This window comes from Pseudorca crassidens, chromosome 16, assembly GCF_039906515.1.
Source record: "Pseudorca crassidens isolate mPseCra1 chromosome 16, mPseCra1.hap1, whole genome shotgun sequence".
NCBI classification, from domain to species: Eukaryota; Metazoa; Chordata; class Mammalia; order Artiodactyla; family Delphinidae; genus Pseudorca; species Pseudorca crassidens.
Genome location: NC_090311.1, coordinates 44140894 through 44164158, shown reverse-complemented (window position 1 = coordinate 44164158; position 23265 = coordinate 44140894). Strand labels below are relative to the sequence as shown.

Here is a 23265-nt window from a genome sequence, read left to right as displayed (position 1 = left end):
GAGGAAAAAAGAAAAACACAGAAAATAGGTTAGGAAACAGGTCTAATATATTTTATACTGGAGTCCTAAAGGGGAAAAATAGAATGGGGCAGAGGCAATATTCGATGAAACAAGGGCTGAGATTTTCCAAAACTCATGAAAATGTATCAGCCTACAGATCAAGCAGCTCTGTGAACCTCAAGCAGGATAAAGATAAAGAAAATTATACCTTGTAACATCATAGTAAAAGTCTTAAAGTTTAAAAATAAAAGTATATAATCTTAAAAGTAGAGAAAATAGACACTTTTTAAAGCTGCAACAATAAAAAACAGGTGATTTCTCAACAGAATTGTGGAATCCAAAGACAATGGAATGATACCTTTAAAGTGCTGAAAGAAAATAAGCTAACTTCTATTCCCAGAGAAAATATCCTATACAGATGATAGCAAAATAAAAACATTTCAAGAAAAAAAACAAAGTATTTGTCACTAGAAGACCTGCACTAAAAGAAATACTAAATGAAGTTCTTTAGTCAGAAGGCAAATGATCTCAGATAGAAACATGAAAATTCAAGAAGCAATGAAGACCACTGGAAAAGTATATATGGAGGTCAGTATACTGGCAATAACATACAAAATAAGAATATTAATGTCTTGTGGAATTTAACATACATGTAGAATCAAACTTCATAATGATAATGCAAAAAGTGGGAAAGAAGTAACAAGGCCCAAATAGTTTAAGGTTCTTACATTACTGGGAAAATGGTATAAGTAATAATTTATATTAAACTTAATAAGACAGATGGATCTTTTAATTCAGGGTAATCACACACATAAAAAAATAAAAGGATGTGGAACTAACAAGTTATTTTTTTAAATAAATTTATTTATTTTTGGCTGTGTTGGATCTTTGTTGCTGTGCACGGGCTTTCTCCAGTTGTGGTGAGTGGGGGGCTACTCTTCGTTGTGGTGCGTGGGCTTCTCATTACTGTGGCTTCTCCTTGTTTCTGAGCACGGGCTCTAGGCTCACGAGCTTAGTTGCTCTCTGCCACACGGGATCTTCCCGGACCAGGGCTCGAACCCATGTCCCCTGCACTGGCAGGCGGATTCTTAACCACTGCGCCACAGGGAAGTTCCCTAACAAGTTATTAGAGGGAAAAAAATGGGACTATTATAAAAATTGATTAATCCAAAAGAGGGCAAGAAAGGAGGAAAAAATAAAACATGGTTTAAAAAAAATCAGCACAGGAACTCCCTGGCAACCCAGTGGTTAGGACTCGGCGCTTTCACTGTTGTGGCCCGGGGTCAATCCCTGGTTAGGGAACTAAGATACCTCAAGCCACGCAGCGTGGCCAAGTAAATAAGTAAATAAATAAATAAATAAATAAATAAATCAGGAACATAGTAGGTAGAAACCCAACCAACATCAGTAATTCCATTAAATGCAAAGGACTAAATACTCCAATTAAAATACTAAAATTGTCATATTGGATAAAAACCAAATCAAATAAAACCAAATAATGGTTTTATTAAACTCACTATAATGAGTGCAGGAGACATTTTTAAAAAGACACAGAAAGGTCCAAAGTTAAAGAACAGAGACAGATATACACTGCAAATACTAGCCAAAAAGAAAGCTATATTAATATTAAAATAGACTTTAAGCCAAAAGCATTATTAGAGATAAACAAAGACATTTCTTAATGAGAAAGGGATCATTCTGCCAGTAAAACATCACGATTTCATGAGTGTATTGTGCATGCGTGTGTGTATGTGTGTGTATCCAATAATATGACTTCAAAATCTTTACAGCAAATATAAACTAATAGACAATTTCACAATCATAAACGGGAAACTTGCACACATCACCCATAATGGCTGTGAGAAAAAGCAAATATTGTGAGCACAGTTAACAAACTTGATCAAATTGGCACATATATAAACTCTGCACCTAATAACAGATTCATATTATATTCAAACGCAAATGGACCATTTATCAAAATTTACCACATTCTGGGTCTGAAAGCAAGGTTTAAAAAATAAGGTACCAAAGGATAACGCCAATGAAAAATGTACAAGACCTCTGCACAGCAAACTACAAAACAATCAGAAATTAAAGACAGCCTAAGTACACTGAGTGATCTATATATTCATGGAAGATTCAGTAGGATGTGATGGTGACCCCAAATTCCTTCTCATGGAGAAGTGGGAGTCTATGTTCCCTTTCCGTGAATTTGAGAGGGTTTGTTACTGCTTCACACAAGAAGTGACACTATGTGACTTCAAAAGCTAGATCATAAAAGGTCATAGGACTTTCTCCTCCTTCTCTTGGTAGACCTGATCTCCAGATGCTGCCTGTTGGCACTGAGCTGCTATGTTGTGAGAAGTTCAAGCCACACAGAAAGGCTTTTATTTATTCATATAAATTTATTTATTTATTTATTTTTTGGCTGCATTGGGTCTTCGTTGCTCTGCACGGGCTTTCTCTAGTTGCAGCAAGCAGGGGCTACTCTTCATTGTGGTGCACAGGCTTCTCATTGCGGTGGCTTCTCGTTGCAGAGTACGGGCTCTAGGCATGCAGGCTCAGTAGTTGTGGCTCATGGGCTCTAGAGCGCAAGCTCAGTAGTTGTGGCACAGGGGCTTAGTTGCTCCGTGGCATGCGGGATCTTCCCGGACCAGGGATCGAACCCATGTCCCCTGCATTGGCAGGCAGACTCTTAACCACTGCGCCACCAGGGAAGTCCTAGAAAGGCTTTTAATAAGTGCTCTAGTAGACAGTGCTCATCCAGGTGCCAACATCTCAGAAGCCTCTCAATGATTTCCGCCTCCAGCCATTTGAATCACCTGAGCTGAGGCCCTAAGTACATGGAATAGACAAGCCCTCCCTACTGTGCCCCATTCCAATTCCTGACCCAACAGAATTTATGAGCAAGAACTGTTCTTTTATATCACTTATTTGAGAGTGGTTTGTCATTCAGCAATAGATAACCAGGACAAAAATGCCAACTTTACCAAAACTGCCCTAGAGATCCAATAAAACCTCAATGAAAATCTCAGCAGAAGAAATGGAAAAGCTGATCCTAAAGTGCATTTTGAATCACGAGGGATGTGAATAGTCAGAACAATATTGTAAAAGAACAAAGTTGGAAAATCCACACTTCTTGATTTCGAAAGTTACTAGGCAGCTACAGTCATCAATGTAGTGTGGTGTTAGCATACAGGTCATTAGAACAGAATTCAGAGACCATAAAAAACCTCTAGGGTCAGTTGATTTTCGACAAGGGTACAGAGACCTTTTCAAGGGGAAAGAACAGTCTTTTCAACGAATAGTGCAGGCCTGATTTTTAGAAGGGCTTACCAGGTTGGCCTTCAGCTGGCATCAAGGAAGGCGGCTTTTAAAACTTTCCCTATGTGATATAAGGTTCTATCTGCTATGCTAGCCTGACTAGACTTTTTAAATAAACAATGTGATTTCAGTGAACACCTGCTTACCTTCTGGGAGCCTGGAGTTTTGGTGAGCAAAGGGTGCCTACATGGTTTAGCCCCTATTAAAACCCTTGGACTTTGCATTTCAAACAGGCTTCCCTGGGCAGAAACATTGTTCCTGTGTTACTGCATTTCACTGTTGGAGGGAGAGTGAGCTCTGTGTGGCCCCTTCAGAGAAAGCTTCATGGTTTCCTTCATGATCTGTCTTTTCCCCTTACTGAGGGAGCTGTGTATCTTTGCTGTGTCGCTATAATAAATCTTAGCTGTGAGTATGAACATATGCTTATTCTGGTGACTTCTTCTATTGACACACTGAATGTGTGGGTGGTCACTGGACCACCTAAACGGGTGTATCAGGAGTGCTTACACAAGTGGTGTCACAACTGTTCCCCACAATATGTATATTAAGTTTACAATAAAATCTTACATGCAACTCACAGTGATCTTTTGCACTAAAAAGATTTTAACAAAAGCAAGCAAATGATATGAGGAAGCATAGCTCAGAACATGTGCCATCATAATAAAAGCAACTTCCTCCTGGGGTAAGAAAGGCACATTCCTCCCTCTACAACGGTAGAACCTAAGAGAGCGGTAAGTTTTTTTAAAAAATGTATCTTATAAAAATGCCTCCAAGTGCTAGAACTTTTACGTGAATATTCCCTCTTCCTATTAGTTCAGTTCATTTACAATTTAAAACCACATTCTTACATATATAACAGGATAATGAGAGCAGAAATTTAAATGTAACATGATACAAATAAGTGATAAAACACTATTGTGTTACAAATTATTTCTATTACCCAAAACGTCAGCTGTCTACAAATTTTCAGTTATCACTACTACTGAAAAAACTCCTGGTCAAAGTGTATCAATATACAGTTTAGGAGTTTGCAGATGTCAGTACAAAAAAAAAAAATTTTTTTTAGAAATGACTAGTTATCTATACAGATGAATTTTTACAAGTGAAATTAGATGAATCTCTACCTGCTGCCCTGTTTGTAAAACACAACTGTCAGAACAGGCAAAGAGAAGCACTGTAAAAAACTGGAACTTTCACAAATAATATGCATTACATTTTAGGGCTATTAAACTGCAATTAAACTTCTGCTTTAAAGAAAATTTTTGGCATAGTTTACATTGATAGAGTGCTAGAAGTAAACTTTTAAAATTCTGTTTGTTATTTTATTATATTAATAACCACAAAAGATTTAAACTAAAAAGATAAGTGCTGTATCTTAACAGACCAAAGTCAAAAATTTGAATACACTGAAGCTATATGGCCGTGGCTAGAGTATTAATCACATTTTCCATGGCTAGTCCTAATAAAAATGAGTAACAGGACCAATGATTCTACTACAGAACTCCAATTTTAAAACATAGGACTGGACTCTGAATCCAGTTCAAAATGACTACCAACAAAGAGACAGGATATAAATAGCTTCACCAAGAATCTCTCTTAATCCGAGAGGAAAATTCATTTCCCCAATCTTTCCACCTTAAAAATACAGAACTGTGAGAGAGCAGGATTCTGTGAAACATCAATGACTGGAATCATGTACAAAGAAGATAAACATATCATTGTGATAAAATAATGAGAAATGAAAAACTACATGTGGTATTGTTTTTATTAAGTTTTAAAAAAATTACTCTTTTTATTTTGGGCTGCATTGGGTCTTCGTTGCTGCGCACGGACTTTCCCTAGTTGCAGCGAGCAGGGGCTACTCTTCATTGCGGTGCGCGGGCTTCTCATTGCGGTGGCTTCTCTTGTTGTGAAGCACGGGCTCTGGGCGCGCGGGCTTCAGTAGTTGTAGCACGTGGGCTCAGTAGTTGTGGCTTGCGGGCTCTAGAGCGCAGGCTCAGTAGTTGTGGTGCACGGGCTTAGTTGCTCCACGGCATGTGGGATCTTCCCGGACCAGGGCTTGAACCCATGTCCCCTGCATTGGCAGGCGGATTCTTAACGACTGCACCACCAGGGAAGCCCCAAAAGTTACTCTGAATATTAACTCTTAGGGTTGCCCTGGTGCTTTGTGTTTGTGTTTCTCACCTAATACCTTTTGATCATTTGAAATTGCTTAACTGACAAAGTAAATTTAAAATTTTCCCTAACAGAGTTCATGGAGGGGTGGGGGTATAACGTAAAGCAAAAATGAATAATTGTATATGATTTACATATGCATGTGTAAAGCTTGTTCAGGAATTAGAGATAGTTGGGGGGATGAGCGTGAGGTTACCCCTTACAGCCTGTATCATGGATTTATTGTATGTGGCAGTTACGAGTGTTCAGAATCCAAGACTTCAAGAGGTAGGATCATAAAACTCCAAAAGACTTTCCATTTTCCTCACTCCCAGGAGGTCCTTAAATTAATGGTTGATCTATGGAGGAAGGTCCTTGGCTTCAGATTTACAGTTAGGTAACTGATGTACCCTTTGTTAGAATTAAACAAAACAACAAACCCAAAATACTGATCTGGCTGATCATTATGCCATTGCTGAACTTCTAAGATTTTTAAATTAATTATGAGAACTTGTGCTCACTCCTCAAGAGAGTGGTTGTACAATTCAGATGTAAGCAAAGGCAAACAGAGTTAGTGTTAGGCAAGTTTCAAAACTTTAATACAGAAAAAAAAAAGACATTTCCAAAAATAAATGCCACACAAAAGTTTTTTAAAAAGTGAAAGATATTCAAGAAACAAAACCCTTTATTATCAAAATATACTAAATACTTAAATCTAATGATGTTGAGTGTTCAAATTCTGGGCCAATGTAGCTTATAATAACATAGTAGTATTCTTCATGATATGGCTGTTTCAAGACATCACTTAATATAGTTACTTTTTAAACCTATATTTTCTTAAACATCCATTTCACAATTCATTTAATTATTTTATATTCATTTATAAAAACACATTTTTTAACAATGGGTTATTTTGTGCTTTATAATAATGAACCATGGTAAAATACTTAAGTGATTTACATTCTTTGCTAATGACTACACCCATCACAGATTTTTGTACACTTATACAGCTACTGAAATAATCAGAAGAGCTACAACTCTTCTTAAAAATGACACTCAAGTTTGGTAAGCATGCTAATAATTAGAGACATTTTTTTTCCAAGTTAAAACATTAGAACTTTCTATAAAATCTGCAAAGATAACCTGCTCATTTAAATCATTTTAACTGACAATTTATAAAACAGAGGGAAAGTGTCATTTTAGAATTTTCTGTATAACTTCTACGGTAAAAAATGGATGTCCTCTTTCAAACTGTGATGGCATTAAAATTCTATTTTAGAAATTCTAGATTTTAAAATGTTAAGAAATACAACATCAGTTATATCTAGAGGGGCATTTTAATGAATTACCTAATTATTCTTCAGGTCTATAAAGACTTTTCTTCAATGTAGGTGACACTGTCTTACATTCATCTCAGTACCTTAGAAAATAATTCATTTTAGATGTGATCCAAGACAAATGCCAACATACCCTAAATTCTTTTCAATAACAAGGGGCCAGTGTATATCATCCTCTAGATTGACAATTTAGTAAACAGATATCAATACAAACCTAAAGCAATAAAATTTATATAATTAATGGTGATTAGTGCCAAATACAACAGACTTCATTCTTACAATTTGGAATTAATTTCCATGCAAAATTTTATATAGAGTATTGATCCTTACTTATAAAGTAATTTTTTATCTTTTTAAGTAATCAAGACAAATAGTAGAAAAAGCATTTTATTTAAATGGAAAAAGCTACATTAAGATCTGTAAAAGGTGTCAATATAATATTGCCTATACAGAAAAAAATTCTGATGTGAATAGCAACAAATAAAAGTTACACGTCTTCCTACTTAGCAGTGCAATTAATTCACATTGTAATAAAGTTAAGTCAAGTATAACAAGATCAAAACAAGTGTTTCTCCATAATCAGTATACTGAGAATTACAGTGTAAAGATCATTTCAGGTTTAAGGAATCTGCAATCAATCTACAGAATACCCTAAGACAAGGGAGACGGACAGTTAATTCATTTCATTATCAGCTGTTGGGTTTTTTCAATACTGTTCACAGGAAAAAAGTAACGAGTTGACATACATGTAAATAGAATATATTTAGTCTATACAGTAAAAAAATACAAATTATAAAGTGAGCTAACAAAGAATGAAATCTGAATACAGATTTATATAACTGACGACATCTTAGACAACACATACAGTATTTTTCATGTAAAAACATCTAGTTTCAGCAAAAAATAATTTGGTTGCTTTTCAGATGCATTGTAGATCTTGTAAGCTGAAGATGCAGATGTCCAAGTATCTTAAAAACCATAATAAATGTCTTTCTCAATGCATACAAAATGATAAATGCTCTCATCACAGTCTCAAGAATATTTTTGGAAGTTTGTTTTGTCTTGCTTCAGAAATACATTTAAAATGGGTAAAAATCAAAGGATTTCATGGTACAATGAAACAGTAAACGGTGCTCGATTTACTGCTAATGTTGAAAAAAACCTAGATTTTACAGTACTCTGGTATATATGAAAATTTTTTTGATTTTACATTGCATATTTCTGAGTCCATTCTCTTGCGTGTCTGTTGTATCTGTAGACATACAAAAGGGATATAGTAAAAACATACAAATTAAATCTTTTAGAAGATCTGTCTATGTAAAACTGTATACCTTTTTTATGCTTAACTGCAATAATCATACATACACCAATTATTGGGTCAATGTGACTTAGGTTCATGCATAAATAAAACAGAAAACATGAGCGATTTTTTAAACTAATGGATCTCTTTACAACCTATATGAAAACGTACCTAAGTTATACACACGAAATAAAGAAATCAATTTCTAATACAAATCTGTAAATGACAACCCTGAATGGTCATTATCTGTAAAATGCAAATGAATCAATGGTGCCAGCAAGATGTGGCACCTTGAAAATTAGGTCAGTTTAGGGGTAGTTAAGGATAACTTTTCCTGGGAGAAGGTAAGGAATATGATATTCAGTAATTTCCAATTATCAACTTTTTAAATTTACTACTTAGAATTATAGATAGTTTGATAGTTACTATCAAAAAACATGCATACTATGTAAATGCAGAACAAGTACTATTAAATAGTAAAGGATGAAACAAAAAGTGGGAAGGGATGAGTTTTTTTGTAAAAGGAGTTAACAGAATTTAAAAAGAAAGGTTTACTCCACTGGATAGATAAACAAACTTAACATAAACACAATAAGCATAACTAAATGTACTTCAATACATTGATAATACTTATGTTTTGGCAGACTACATAGAAATGCACCCAAATAGAAACTAATATAAGCAAACACTTACTTTTCTTTGTCTGATTTATAGATTTGTGCAATATCTGGTACTAAGGGGTCATCTGGATTAGGGTCACAAAGCAGAGAACATATGGACAATAAAACTAGATTTAAAAGAGAACATCATATTAAGTAATGATCTTTCTACTTTATATGAATTACACATGTGAAAATAATTTTACTGAACAGACAATAAACTTACAAAGAAAAAACAAAATGAACACATTAAATTACATTTGAGATTAATTTTGGTTGGCAGCAAATATCTTTAATTTTTTAAATTACAAAATTACCATACAGTGTATATAATACAAAATTATCACTTTTGCAATTTTAAATTCTATTTGAATTTCTATTTATTTTAAAAATGTGAACCTCCAAAGTAGCTATTAACTTTTAAACTCAAGAGTTCTCTACAAAAATATTTTTTAGGTAACACACATATACCCCGGATGGTACATAGTTGGAAAAATATTAGAATAGCATCCTAACTTTAGATGTTTCTTAGAGATTATTTTTTTACTTTAATAAGAAAACTGTCCACTTTTATTCTACTTTAATGCAGAAAATCTGTGTCCTAAACAGTTCAAGGTAAAGCAATCAAATTACAGTTAACAGTTCAAACCGCTTTGGGAGATGAAGCTCATGCACTGTTTTACTTGGGCTTAGAGCTAAAGAAGGAATATCTGTAAGATTATTTTCAGTGAATTTTTTTTTATTCCATGTACATTATTTGTGGCAAATGCATTTAAAAATAATAGGCATGGGCTTCCCTGGTGGTGCAGTGGTTGGGAGTCCGCCTGCCGATGCAGGGGATGCGGGTTCGTGCCCAGGGCCGGGAGGATCCCACATGCTGCGGAGCGGCTGGGCTCGTGAGCCATGGCCGCTGGGCCTGCGTGTCCGGAGCCTGTGCTCCGCGGCGGTAGAGGCCACAACAGTGAGGGGCTCTCGTACCGCAAAAAAAAAAAAAAAAATTGGCACAGCTATCATTACATAACTTGTGTATTTTTAAATATAAATGAAAATTGATAAATTATAGTAGTTGTTTCTTGCATGTTGTATCAAAATCCTAATGCAAATAGCTACACTTAAAAAAATAAACAACTAAGTGTCTGAAAAAGAAGGAAACAAGGACTCTGGTTCCTCATTTGTCTGCTTCCATGCCACCACTTCTGAGGGGATACATGGTATCTTTGGAACAACATTCCACCTTCACCTTCCTCTACTATGTTCCTTTATCTTTTCCTACTCTTACAAATCCAAAGGTGAATTTATAAGGAAGGCAGAGTTGATTCTTTTTTTGTTTGTTTGTTTTAAAGAAGACGTTGGGGGTCGGAGTTTATTAATTTATTTATTTATTTTTGCTGTGTTGGGTCTTCGTTTCTGTGCGAGGGCTTTCTCTAGTTGTGGCAAGCGGGGGCCACTTGTCATTGCGGTGCGCGGGCCTCTCACTATCGCGGCCTCTCTTGTTGCGGAGCACAGGCTCCAGACGCGCAGGCTCAGTAGTTGTGGCTCACGGGCCTAGTTGCTCTGCGGCATGTGGGATCCTCCCAGACCAGGGCTCGAACCCGTGTCCAGGCAGATTCTCAACCACTGCGCCACCAGGGAAGCCCCAGAGTTGATTTTTAATGACTTGGAAAGGGGGTGCTACGGGCTAACAAAAACTAATATTTCATTCATCTTTTTAAACTTTCATCTGCCCAATGGAATTTCAAGCCTGTATATTAAACCAACTGGGTAAGTTATCTGGGCTCACACCTCCAGAAAGTTTCCAAACTAAACTCATGATAAAAAGCGAAATAAGACATTTAAAATATTAAAAAGTGAAAAATGTACAAATAAAGAAAATATAAGCTACTTTATAAAATAGGCAAGAGGGAAGTTCCTCATCTCCCCACTCCTGCTGCCAAGAGCCCTGTGCCCTGATTTCACTATTATGCACACAAATCAAATGTTTTCAGATAAGGAAAAAGATAACTATATAACATCCATTTGAATGCTTACTATGTGCTAGTTGCATAGTAACCATATGTGGTAATACTATTATAATCCCCATTTGACATATGAGGAAACTGAGGCTGTTTGAAACTGTTCTTAAAGGACAGTTTCTAGAAGCTAACAAAACTATTTTTTATAAAAAGCGACCAACGGCAGAAGGTAAGTATTCAACATCTGGCAGTCTGCGCTCTCTAAGTATTTAGCTGCATATGCTAAATGAATTTCATTTTGTGATCCTATTCCAGGAAACAGAATATTAATTTGAAAAACCCTATGACACAATATCTTTCCTATATCTAGTGTGTAACAGTTATAGTATGTGAAAGATTTTTAAAAGAACACTAGAATCTACATGAACGTTTTATAGGGATATGTCAGATCAGAAAAATTGCCATTCATGAATAACTAACCGATCTGAACGGCTGTTACTTATCTAATACTTGAAATAATCATGGCTATGGGCACTGCTTCCTCTAAACCTTATCAATTTTTAAAACAAGCTATATATTCAGGTAGCATTTATTTAAAAAAATTTTTTTAATGACCATGGATTCCTCCCCCAAATCCTTCAAGAGAAACAGTTTTCTTAAATTTTATAAAAAGGGAAAACTACCAAGTTGCTTTCAGGGGTAGATGGTTCTAATTCAAAACAATAACTCAGGCTCTTTTCTGTTAGAGAAACAAGACAAAATTAAGAGGCTGGCAAAGCAAATAACATTAGCTAATGAAACAAACGGCTTCAGATGCCCTATATACACATCTCATAATTCAGCAAAGAATAATGCTATGCAACTGTGAAAGTTGAGAATCTGCATGGATTATGTATCAGTCCTTACAATGATGCTACTGATTATTTGAAGTTTAGACTAACATGCTATATATACTACATTACTCTAAAGTGTGAAACATGTCTTTCATTTTTTTGGCCACACCATGCAGCTTGTGGGATCTTAGTTCCCCGACAAGGGATTGAAGCTGGGCCCTCGGCAGGGAAAGCGTGGAGTCCTAATTACTGGACTGCCAGGGAATTCCTGTCTTTCATTTTAAATCATTTACTTTATCTGCCAATCTGACATTTCCTCTGAGATGAAGTAAAGGAGATGTAAAGCTTTACTCATCATGTCAACAAATAATTCCATTTAATGAATGGGACATCTGGTTCTAAAATCTTATTTTCACTTCTGTGTCTCTCTCTCTGTCCCTGTCTCTTTCTTTTTAAAGATAAAGCCCAAACTAAAGGGGTGAAATGTCAACAGTCTTATCCCCAAATTCCTAGTTCTAACATTTTAAATTTCTCTCATTTCATCACTTAGATCTGTCCATCAACCCCCCCAAGCAAGAGTAATATAAAAGCTATGAAAGCAAAGCAAAAGCAAAGCAGAAGAAAACACAGTAGATTTTTTTAAACTTTGGTCCCCAAGATATTTCTGCTGTATTTTTCCTGTCTCACTGTTATCAACTGTTGTAAATCTGATAAATGAAATTACCTTTTGATACAGTCAGAGCTGGTGACCATTGTGACCTCAGGATATCAAGACAAATACTTCCATTACTGTTTATGTTTGGATGGTAAATTTTTGTTGTGAAAGCAATCTAAACATAAAACAAAACAAAACAAAACTGTGACAATCCATTAACTATGAAAGCAAACAGAACCAATTTGCTCTAGGGTAAAATGTCCTCAATTTTATGTGATCTTAGAGGAGAGATGTATTCAACACAAATTGGATGAGCATCTACTTTATGTGCACGTGGCTTTAGCTACTGATAATGTGAAAGCAAAGTCAGTTTTCTGCTCTCCCCAACCCCAAGGAATTGAGGAGTATTTTGGAAAGTGTGATAAATAAGTCTATAATAGGTGGTATGACTGGTCGAGTAGCACCTGAAGTAATTAACCATGGCTTTCATCAACTCTCAAAGCAATCCTTTTCTTAATTTGATTATCAGTTGATACCTGGACCTAGAAATAGGCTGCTGACCTTATTCCAGAGGAAAGTTGAGGGGCCCCAGCTTATTACCTGCCCTAACAAATCCACCAAGAATTCTAATCTTCCACGAGAGTTGTTACATCGTTTCATATGTAATGTTAATTAGGTGTTTTTAAAAATCTAAAGTAAATATTTCCTCAGTGACAGAATTTGTTAATGATTTTCTCCCTCACTGACACCCCCATCATTTGTTGGCTTCCTCTTTAGATTTAAGCTAAATTTAATAAGAATGTGTTTTAATCTTTCCTCACTAAACAAAAGGGCTATGTCTTTTTACTTTTGTATTCCCCAATGCAACAGAACATGGTAGGTGCTCAATAAATATTTGTTGAATACTTAAAAACTGACAAAGAAGGGTCAACCTAGGAAAGATAATCCCCTGAATGGAAGAGTCTAACTCTTGACCATAAAAACTTCCCAAACTACACATATCTAATGCAGAGGGAAAGACAGGTAGGGAAGCTAATTTCTAGCCTAACAGATACTGCCTTCTGTTTACAGACATAATACAATATTTGAGTAAGAAAGCATTTTAGATTCATTGATTTTACAGAACAGTTTGAACATGCTAACCTACCCACAGTCTTTTCATGAAAATATCTCTGGATAGAGAGTAAAACCCCTGACACAGGAGTCACGTCAATCATAAAAATAAAAATACCTTTGGTGGTTTAAAAGGATAGTCTGTCGGAAAATGTACAGTGAGAAAGAAGACTCCACCTTGATATGCGCTATCAGGCTGAAATTACAAAATAATCACATCAGTGTTTTGATTACTATATTTATTATTAGTAACCCAAGATGATTCCCTCCAAATATACCAGTTTGAAAAAAATGCCATCATTTTGATGCCATCAGTTCAAATCATTTACCTTAAAAACAGGTTTGTCTTTGCAGGCATGAAGGAGAACTTTCCAACAATCATGCCAACATCATAGTTTAAAACAAAACAAAAATAGGACATACACAGTGGAGTGGTGTGACTTGCCCAAACAAATCTGTTCATGAGTATAGACTATTAAAGATCAGTAAACACACAAGACTGCTGTGAGAAAAGAATAATTTTCTGTAGCAGTAATCAGTATAAAAGAAAAGGATTGAGGCTAGTGTTTTTCTTCTTAATTATAAAACTTAAGTTCTCATGATCCTTTAAGGGGCAAGAACAGAGATGAACTGAAAGGACCAACTTATAAAAAGAAAAGGCTAAGTGACACTGTTACATAATTTAGACCTCAAATCTTCACTTAGTAGCAGTTTACAAAACAACGTGGGAAATGCAAAAAAGCCCCAAACAAAACTAGATAAATTCAGTTTCATAGAATTATCTAATTATCTAATTAGGAATGAACTTTACAAGAGGAATTTAAGTTTGGCCATATCTCTTTATAGCAATTAGGAAATACTTATAGTGTTACAAGCAAGAAAAAAAAAGGATGATTAAAAAAAAGGAAAAGGGGGAAAAAAGTAGCAAAAATACCTTAAATTCTATTTTAATTCATTTATATTTAATTAAAAGTATCATGTATATTAACATTTTGGTAATAATAGCAAGGCTATCATTACTTCCTCCTTAAGTTTCTACATATACATTAGAGGACTGTACCGTATAATTATTCTTACTATACACATAGTTTAATTCCAGTTCATCAAAAATTATAAGGAATGTAGAAAATGTAAGTTAATTACAATCAACAGATATGGTCTTCTTAGATGTTCAAATCATATTATTGAGTGGCATATTTACATTACTACAATAAAGAGGGTATGAGTAACATAATTGTAACCATTTGCTACATGTGATTCACCTGAGAAATATTTGTGATGGGCTATAATTCAAATGGTAAGGGTAAGACTTGATATTATTTTGCAGGTTCTTGTTAAGCAATGAAAATCAAATAACTAGATTCTTATTAAAAGTTGTTAAATAAATATGTTGCACTTCACCCTTTAAAAAACTAACTTAATAAAACAATGTAGTAATTTAAGACACTTGCTCAGGACTCCTGCTCTGAAAATTCAGTAACTGTTGTATTTTTTAAAAGCTAAGCATGAGGCCATATGATTAAAAACACTATGGCTGGGCTTCCCTGGTGGTGCAGTGGTTGAGAGTCCACCTGCTGATGCAGGGGACACGGGTTTGTGCCCCGGTCTGGGAAGATCCCACATGCCGCGGAGCGGCTGGGCCCGTGAGCCATGGCTGCTGAGCCTCTGGAGCCTGTGCTCCGCAATGGGAGAGGCCACAACAGTGAGAGGCCCGCATACCGCAAAAAACAAAACAAAACAAAAAACAACACTATGGTTTACTAGATAGAGATCTTTCAAGGGAGGGAGGAGAGAATGATGTTAACGGAAACATGTTACTAATGCAGTCTTTACTCAGAAAGTAGATTTGAGCTATCAGTGCCCATTCTTATGCAATCAGATTTTTGCCCACAGAAAGAAAAGTCATAACTGCTTCTCAGGTGTAGAAGGAAATAATCTTAACAAAGGTAATAAGTATGAAGAGAAGCCAGTCATAGAATAGCAGGTAATTCTGAGTTCAGGACAATGCAACAAAAGAGGCAAATTCATGATGTGGCAACAACAGAGCCATTGCAATATTTTATCCGTTCCTCTCACACACAGGAACAGTGATGAAACTTATTGCAAATTGATACTTGTTACTTGTAGGAATTCCATTATTGGGTTAATTAGACTTATTTCTAACCTACTAAAATGTTGATGTGAGAGTAATTACACTTAGTTCTGAACAACTGACTTTCTGTTTAAAAAAAGATAAACACGCAGCCTGGTTGCAAATTGTGGGTGATTCATTATTATGCATAATGATCAAGGATTTGGCAAAGTGTTGTAAATGTGTTCCTAGCAAGTATTTGCCACCAGGGCTCTAGAAAATCATCATAAATCCTTTACTCACATTTTGCTTTCTGAGAGATTCAGAGTACAAGAAAGTTCAACCCTAGCCAAAAACATCTGATAAAAGGTGAAATGCCAAGAATGAAGGATGGCTGAGGGGATTAATTTCACACAAATGAATCATACTTACAGGCCCCATAATAGTTGCTTGCCAGTGGAACACTGAAACAAACAAAGGAGTTTTGGAGTCATTAACAAGTGTTCAAACCTGTATTATTAATGGTAGCAAAATCCTAGCAAGAGAGCAAAGCTTACAGTCATCTCCCACAGGTCCAGCCGAACAGTGAGCAGGTGGGTCGCGCTGTAGATCACTCAATTCCTGAAACAAAGCAAAAATACTTAAGGTTAATTCTTTTCCAGTGAAACAAGCATAATAATCCATGAAGACACAAACTACTCATTTAAAAATCATTTTAGGCAGTTCTATTCACAATATGGACACGTAAAATATATTGTCACTGATGGGTAGAAGAATATGGAATGAGGTAGTAAATTCCTTCATGAGATAGCTCCAAACCCTGAAAAAATTAAATGGATTAAAAAATTGTTTTTCTTTAGCATCTCTAAGACAAACTATTTTTGAGTATCTATTATATGCAGGGTAACTTATGTAAATGCTAGGTGTATAACATATAAAAAACAGATCCTACTTCAACCAGTTTATAATCTAATTTGGGAGAGTGAAGGCTCACAGAGAGATGGATATTTAAGGAACAACATGAAGGTTAAATGGAAAGAAAGGAGAGCAGTTGGGCCATATTTTTAAAGGCTAGCACATTGATTCATATGCTCTTTTCTGCTCTCAAGGAAGCAAAGGAAGGATCATGGAAATGGCACAGCTTTAGTTGGCCAGTCCTAGGCTGGCATTCCAATCCTACCATAACTAGCTCTATGACTTTGGGGAAATAATTTACCTTCAGTTGGGAAGGAAATGATCACCACCAACTATGAAAGGTGTAAATTCAATATAAAAGACTATATATTAGAACTGAAGAACCTAATTTAGTTATGAAGATAAGGGAATGTCTTTGAGAAAGTGACATTTCAGCTGAAATCAAAAGGATGAGTGGGAGTCAGTTTTGGGAGAAATGAGTAACGTGAGGCAGAGTGGCATAAGATGAGGATGAAAGAGTAGGCAGAGGCCAGGCAGAAAAGTGAGAACAATATACACCATATTAAGGATTGGGGGTTTTATACCAAGTGCATTGGGAGGGGTTTTAAGACGTAGCATAATCTGATTTAAAAGATGGCTCTGACTGGTCTATGTATTGAATGGATCAAAGGTGGGAAAGAGGAGAAGCTACCAGATTAGTTATTACAGGCTATAACAGGGGCTTGGACTGGAGAAGCAGCAGATAAAAAAGAGGATGGATCTGGGATATTGTGAAAGGCCTACTTATCACAGGATTGACGATGAATTACATGTACAGAGGAAGGAGAAAGGTCACGAATATATATGTTGAAGACTAGCAGCAGCTAATATTTACTCGATGTTTTACCATCTTAATAATCCTGAGAGGTAGGTGTTATTACGCTTCCCATTTTACAAATGAAGAATAAAGGTGACATGCTTCACTGTGTACTCACAGAACTAGTATAGGGTGGAACTGGTATTCAAACCCTGGCAGTGGGACTTCTAGCTTTTTAGCTTCTACAGGTGTAGATACCATTTACTGAGATGTGGGAATATACTAGAAGACATGTTGAGTTGGAAAGTAGATACACTGAATCTGTGATCCTTGTGAAATCAAAGGAAAATTTATTCAACATACAGGGCTAGAGCTTAAAAGAGGATTAGAACAGAAATCAGAAAAATCACTGCATATACCTGTTATTTAAAAACTATGGGACTGATGTAAACATTTTCATGGGAACACATGTAAACAAATACTGCACTCATCAAATCTAAGATGCCATTAATGGTAAATCACATCCTTATTTTACGTACCAATAATTAAGGATAAACACTGTCAATTAATTTTAAGACACCAACAATTATAAGACGCGTCCAGATTTTAGAAATGTTAAAATGAAAAAGATGTACACCTTAGAATCATTGCAATCAGTTCAGTGTCCTAATAGAGACAAGCAAGGAGTAGGGAAAGGCTTTCCTAAGAAAGTGATATATGAGCTAAGTAACCGAGCCAAGTGCAAACTCAAGTCTCCTTCCAAGTCTTCTGGTCTTTTCCAGTATACCTCAGTACTTTCATTTTTGTTTTTGTTGATTTTTCCCCACAGTTCTTGCTGTCCTTCTCTTCCTGACAAGAATTAACTAAACAGAGTTAGCAGCTTCTTTGGTCCTGGTATAGTTAAACAATAAAGAGGAAGATTTCAGTGACAGTGATTAAAAAGCAGGGCTTTGGGGCTTCCCTGGTGGCACAGTGGTTGAGAGTCCGCCTGCCGATGCAGGGGACACGGGTTCGTGCCCCGGTCCGGGAAGATCCCACATGCCGCGGAGCAGCTGGGCCCGTGAGCCATGGCCGCTGAGCCTGCGCATCTGGAGCCTGTGCTCCGCAACGAGAGAGGCCACAACAGTGAGAGGCCTGCATACCACAAAAAACAAACAAACAAACAAAAAAAGCAAGGCTTTGAAGCTCAAGTCCAGGTGCCATCACTCATCTGCCTCATGATCTTGGGCAAAACTCTTTTTTTCCTCCTCTATAAGCCTTAGTTTTCTTTAATGCAAAGTGATATTATGACTTGCATCCACAGTTTCTATGACAAACAAGTAAAATGATACATATGAAGCATACAGCAGTCTCTGGCACATAGTAGGCATTCAAATATATTGTAAAGTTAATACAGGATTCATAGCAACTATCCAATTCTCTAGTAGCTGAATACAATTACTGAACCAGTTTAAATGACTGGGGGAAGAGCAGTTCCCAAGTCATAGCCCCATTTTATTTATTTATCTATCTATTTATTTATTTATTTCCTCACCAGGTGGCTTGTGGGTCTTAGTTCCCCCACCAAAGATCGAACCTGGGTCCCCTGCAGTGGAAGCACAGAGTCCTAACCACTGGACCACCAGGGAATTCCCCATAGCCCCATTTTAGAATAACTGTGCTTTACTTAACTGTTTTCTAACTCGGTCTTTTAGGAGATTGCTCTTGAAAAGATTCATCATGTTGAGTTTTCCAAACATTAGTGTAAATGGGTAAATTGAACTTCTTGGCCCTTATTTTATTTTATTTTTATTTTTTTAACAGATAATTTTTAAAAATTTTTATTTATTTATTTTGGCTGTGCTGGGTCTTCGTTGTGGCATATGGGCTTTTCTAGTTGTGGCGTGTGGACTTCTCTAGTTGCAGCATGCAGGCTTAGTTGTGGTATGTGGGATCTTAGTTCCCCGACCAGGAATCGAACCCGGGTCCCCTGCATTGGGAGCACGGAGTCTTAACCACTGGACTACCGGGGAAGTCCCTCTTGGCCCTTACTTTAACTAGAAAACTAGTTAATAAGAAAATGATAGTCTCCTATGAAACAGAAACAGAATCACGGACATGGAGAACAGATTGGTGGTTGCCAAGGGGGAGGGAGTTGGGGGAGGGGTGGAGTGAGAGGTTGGGGTTAGCAGATGCAAGCATTTTTTAAAAAAATTTATTTAATTAATTAATTTATTTTTGGCTGCATTGGGTCTTCGTTGCTGTGCGCAGGCTTTCTTTAGTTGCAGAGAGCGGGGGCTACTCTTCATTGCAGTGCACGGGCTTCTCATTGCAGTGGCTTCTCTTGTTGTGGAGCATGGGCTCTAGGCACGCAGGCTTCAGTAGTTGTAGCATGCGGGCTCAGTAGCTGTGGTTCGTGGGCTCTAGAGCGCAGCCTCCGTAGTTGTGGCGCACGGGCTTAGTTGCTCCGCGGCACGTGGGATCTTCCTGGACCAGGGCTCAAACCCATGTCCCCTGCATTGGCAGGTGGATTCTTAACCACTGCACCACCAGGGAAGCCCCAGGTGTAAGCTTTTATATAGAGAATGGATAAACAACAAGGTCCTACTGTATAGCACAGAGAACTATATTCAGGATCCTATGATAAACCATAATGGAAAATAATATATAAGAATGTGTGTGTAGGGACTTCCCTGGTGGCACAGTGGTTGGGAATCCGCCTGCCAGTGCAGGGGACATGGGTTCGATCCCTTGTTGGGAGGATCCCACATGCCACGGAGCAACTAAGCCCGTGCACCACAACTACTGAGCCTGCGCTCTAGAGCCCATGAGCTCCAACTACTGAGCCCACGTGCTGCAGCTACTGAAGCCCACGCGCCTAGAGCCTGTGCTCCATAACAGGAGAGGCCACCGCAGTGAGAAGCCCACGCACAGCAACGAAGAGTAGCCCCCACTCACCACAATTAGAGAAAGCCCGTGCGCAGCAATGAAGACCCAACACAGCCATAAATAAATAAATTTAAAAAAATAATGTGTGTATATATATCTATATATACATATATATAACTGAATCACTTTGTTGTATAGCAGTAATTAACACAACATTGTAAATCAACTACACTTCAATTAAATATAATTTAAGAAAAAGAAAATAATCTCTAATTGTGGTTAAAAAACTGTAATAATTTGCATGTATATATTTTACGGAGTAATGTATATGCGAGTAAATCATACATAAATACATACAAATTTATTTTGTTTACTAATAAAAAACCCCAAACCATGTTTTACATGGAATAGCCCTGAATTGTGTTCAAATTTCAAATGTCAGACTGTTCTTTCAAATCCCTTCAAAATAGTATAGAAAAATATTCACTATCATGTTCTTATATTTCTGTGCCCTGATTTTACCTCTTGATAGAAGTTAGACCTAAGGATGAGAAAGATAAAATCTAACAACTGAACTGCAAAGGCCAGGTTCTTTTAAAAAAATTAATTAATTAATTTTATTATTATTATTTTTTTGGCTGCGTGGGTCTTAGCTGTGGTATGCAGGATCTTTGTTACGGTATGCGAGATCTTTCATTGTGGCACGCGGGGCTTCTCTCTAGTTTTCACGTGTGGGTTTTCTCTCTCCAGTTGTGGTGCGTGGGCTCCAGATCATGTGGGCTCTGTAGTTTTGTGGCACACAGGCTCTCAAGTTGAAGCACACGGGCTCAGTAGTTGTGGCGCATGGGCTTAGTTGCCCCGCGGCATGTGGGATCTTAGTTCCCCGACCAGGGATCGAACTCATGTTCCCTGCATTGGAAGGGGGATTCCTTTTTTTTTTTTAAAATTAATTAATTTTTAAACATTTTTTAATTTTTTGCTGTACTGGGTCTTCGTTGCTGCTCAAGGACTTTCTCTAGTTGCAGCAAGCGGGGGCTACTCTTTGTTGCAGTGCACAGGCTCTAGAGCGGGGGCTTCAGTAGTTGTGGCACACGGGCTCAGTAGTTGTGGCTTGCAGGCTCTAGAGCGCAGGCTCAGTAGTTGTGGCGCACAGGCTTAGTTGCTCCGCGGCATGCGGGATCTTCCCGGACCAGGGCTCGAACCCATGTCCCCTGTATCGGCAGGTGGATTCTTAACCACTGTGCCACCAAGGAAGCCCGGAAGGTGGATTCTTTACCACTGGACCACCAGGGAAGTCCCAAGGCCAGGTTCTTTTTTTTTTTTTCTGAGGATTACAGTTGCCTTTACTTTGTCATTTATCACTTTCAATACTTTATTACTTGTTTCAGAGTGAACATACATTATATATTATACATTATACATATACATCATAATCAGAATTCAAAAGCTTTGTTTTAATTTTTAAAAGGAAGGCAGCTGGGTAGAAAAAGTGAAGAGCTGGGAGCACAGAGCTGGACGTGCTAGGCTCCGTGTCTGGGCCCTGGGCAGTGAACTCACACAGCCTTTCTCCTTTTCTCAGGACCATGTTCTCTGTGAAGCCAAAGCCAGGTTCTTAAGTTGTCTATTTAAAGCTCACTTATAGGAAAGAGGCAACTGATGGTACATCAAACATTCTTAATAGTCACATCAATCATTAAATTACTACTAATACTGACACAAGTGCTTTGGTGAGGAAACTTACGCATCCTAGACTTTTTTAGGAGGGTCTAAATTTCTAATGTTATTTTTATCAAAATATGTGTCTGCTGCTATATTTAAGATGGATAACCAACAAGGACCTACTGTATAGCACAGGGAACTCTGCTCAATGTTATGTGGCAGCCTGCATGTGGCAGCCTGCATGGCAGTTTGGTGGAGAAATGTATACATGTATATGTATGGCTGAGTCGCTTTGCTGTGTACCTGAAACTATCACAACATTGATAATCGCCAAACCCCAATATAAAATAAAAAGTAAAAAAAAAAAAATGTCTGGAAATATGCCCTATTACACTGTTTGGAAATACGCAACTGAAACTATGGTGCATACGCACAGACAGAATGACCAACAGAAAACAAAAGGCACAATACACACCCTCCCCTGCCTACAAAAATAGAGACCTTAAATTTGAAAAATGAAAAATTCTGAGTTGTGCTAAGGAGGTGAAAATATAAAACAAACAAAAACTATAACCAAACAAATCAAAACCCCACCTTTTTGCTCTTAGTCTATTCAGAAGCCAATATGCTTTTAGACAAACACAAGAAATCAAGGACCACTTATACTTTTCCCTTTTGATTTAGTTTACACAAAGTTTTTCAGAAATCACCCAATTACCTGATTTATGCTTTCTCTACCATAACTGGCATTCTTATTTATCTACTTCTAGCATCACAGCCACATACGGAGTACTAAAAATAATTTAATGATTCTTATGTTATTTCAAAAGGAAATGCTAGGATCAGTAATCTCTTCCTTTGCTCTTCTCTCCACTCTTTAAGAATTAACACTGAATTATACAAGTTGCTCAAGTCCATAGGATCCTCATAAGATCCAATTTATCCCATGCTGATTAACAGTTAAAGGTCTCAAAGACAAAGCATTTAAAACCATTCATTTTTTTTTCACATCTTTATTGGAGTATAATTGCTTTACAATGTTGTGTTAGTTTCTGTTGTACAAAAAAGTGAATCAGCTATACGGATACATATATCCCCATATCCCCTCCCTCTTGAGCCTCCCTCCCACCCTCCCTATCCCACCCCTCTAGGTCATCACAAGGCATCAAATTCATCTCCCTGTGCTCTGCAGCAGCTTCCCGCTAGCATTCCATTTTACATTTGGTAGTGTATGTATGTCAATGCTACTCTCTCTCTTCGTCCCAGGCTTCCCCTTCCCCCTCTGTGTCCTCAAGTCCATTCTCTTTGTCTGCGTCTTTATTCCTGCGCTGCCACTAGGTTTATCAGTACCGTTTTTTTAGATTCCATATATATGCGTTAGCATATGGTATTTGTTTTTCTCTTTCTAAAACCATTCATTTTTAATTATTGTGTGTGTGTGTGTTACAAAAGCAAAACAAAGCAAAACAGTGCTTTGTAGGGAAAAACAAGAGAGAGCAATGAATAAATAGTCAAACATCCATAAGGCCGTTACCCAAACCAAACCACTGTCACCGTATTAGAACACCTCCATCCATGGCATTGGCGGGAAATAAGCATGTCACTTGCTGTTGGAGGGAGTGTTAGTTG

The 23265-nt window shown here is 37.1% G+C and overlaps 1 protein-coding gene across 3 annotated transcripts in view; it reads right to left on the bottom strand.

The window, feature by feature from the left end:
- Nucleotides 1–6049: 6049 nt before the first annotated feature.
- The window catches only part of UBE2D1 (ubiquitin conjugating enzyme E2 D1), a 36118-nt gene continuing 18902 nt past the window's right edge, over nucleotides 6050–23265 (bottom strand). For 2 of the 3 annotated variants that reach the window (XM_067710162.1, XM_067710161.1), the window contains exons 2-7: nucleotides 15956–16019; nucleotides 15831–15862; nucleotides 13446–13523; nucleotides 12284–12389; nucleotides 8809–8902; nucleotides 6050–8067 (exon numbers count right to left, since the gene is read on the bottom strand). In XM_067710162.1, coding sequence (XP_067566263.1) covers nucleotides 8022–8067; nucleotides 8809–8902; nucleotides 12284–12389; nucleotides 13446–13523; nucleotides 15831–15839 — 333 coding nt within the window. In that variant the 5' untranslated portion in view covers nucleotides 15840–15862; nucleotides 15956–16019 and the 3' untranslated portion in view covers nucleotides 6050–8021. The remainder of the gene's footprint in view (nucleotides 8068–8808; nucleotides 8903–12283; nucleotides 12390–13445; nucleotides 13524–15830; nucleotides 15863–15955; nucleotides 16020–23265) is intronic. The other variant, XM_067710163.1, reaches the window with a different exon arrangement.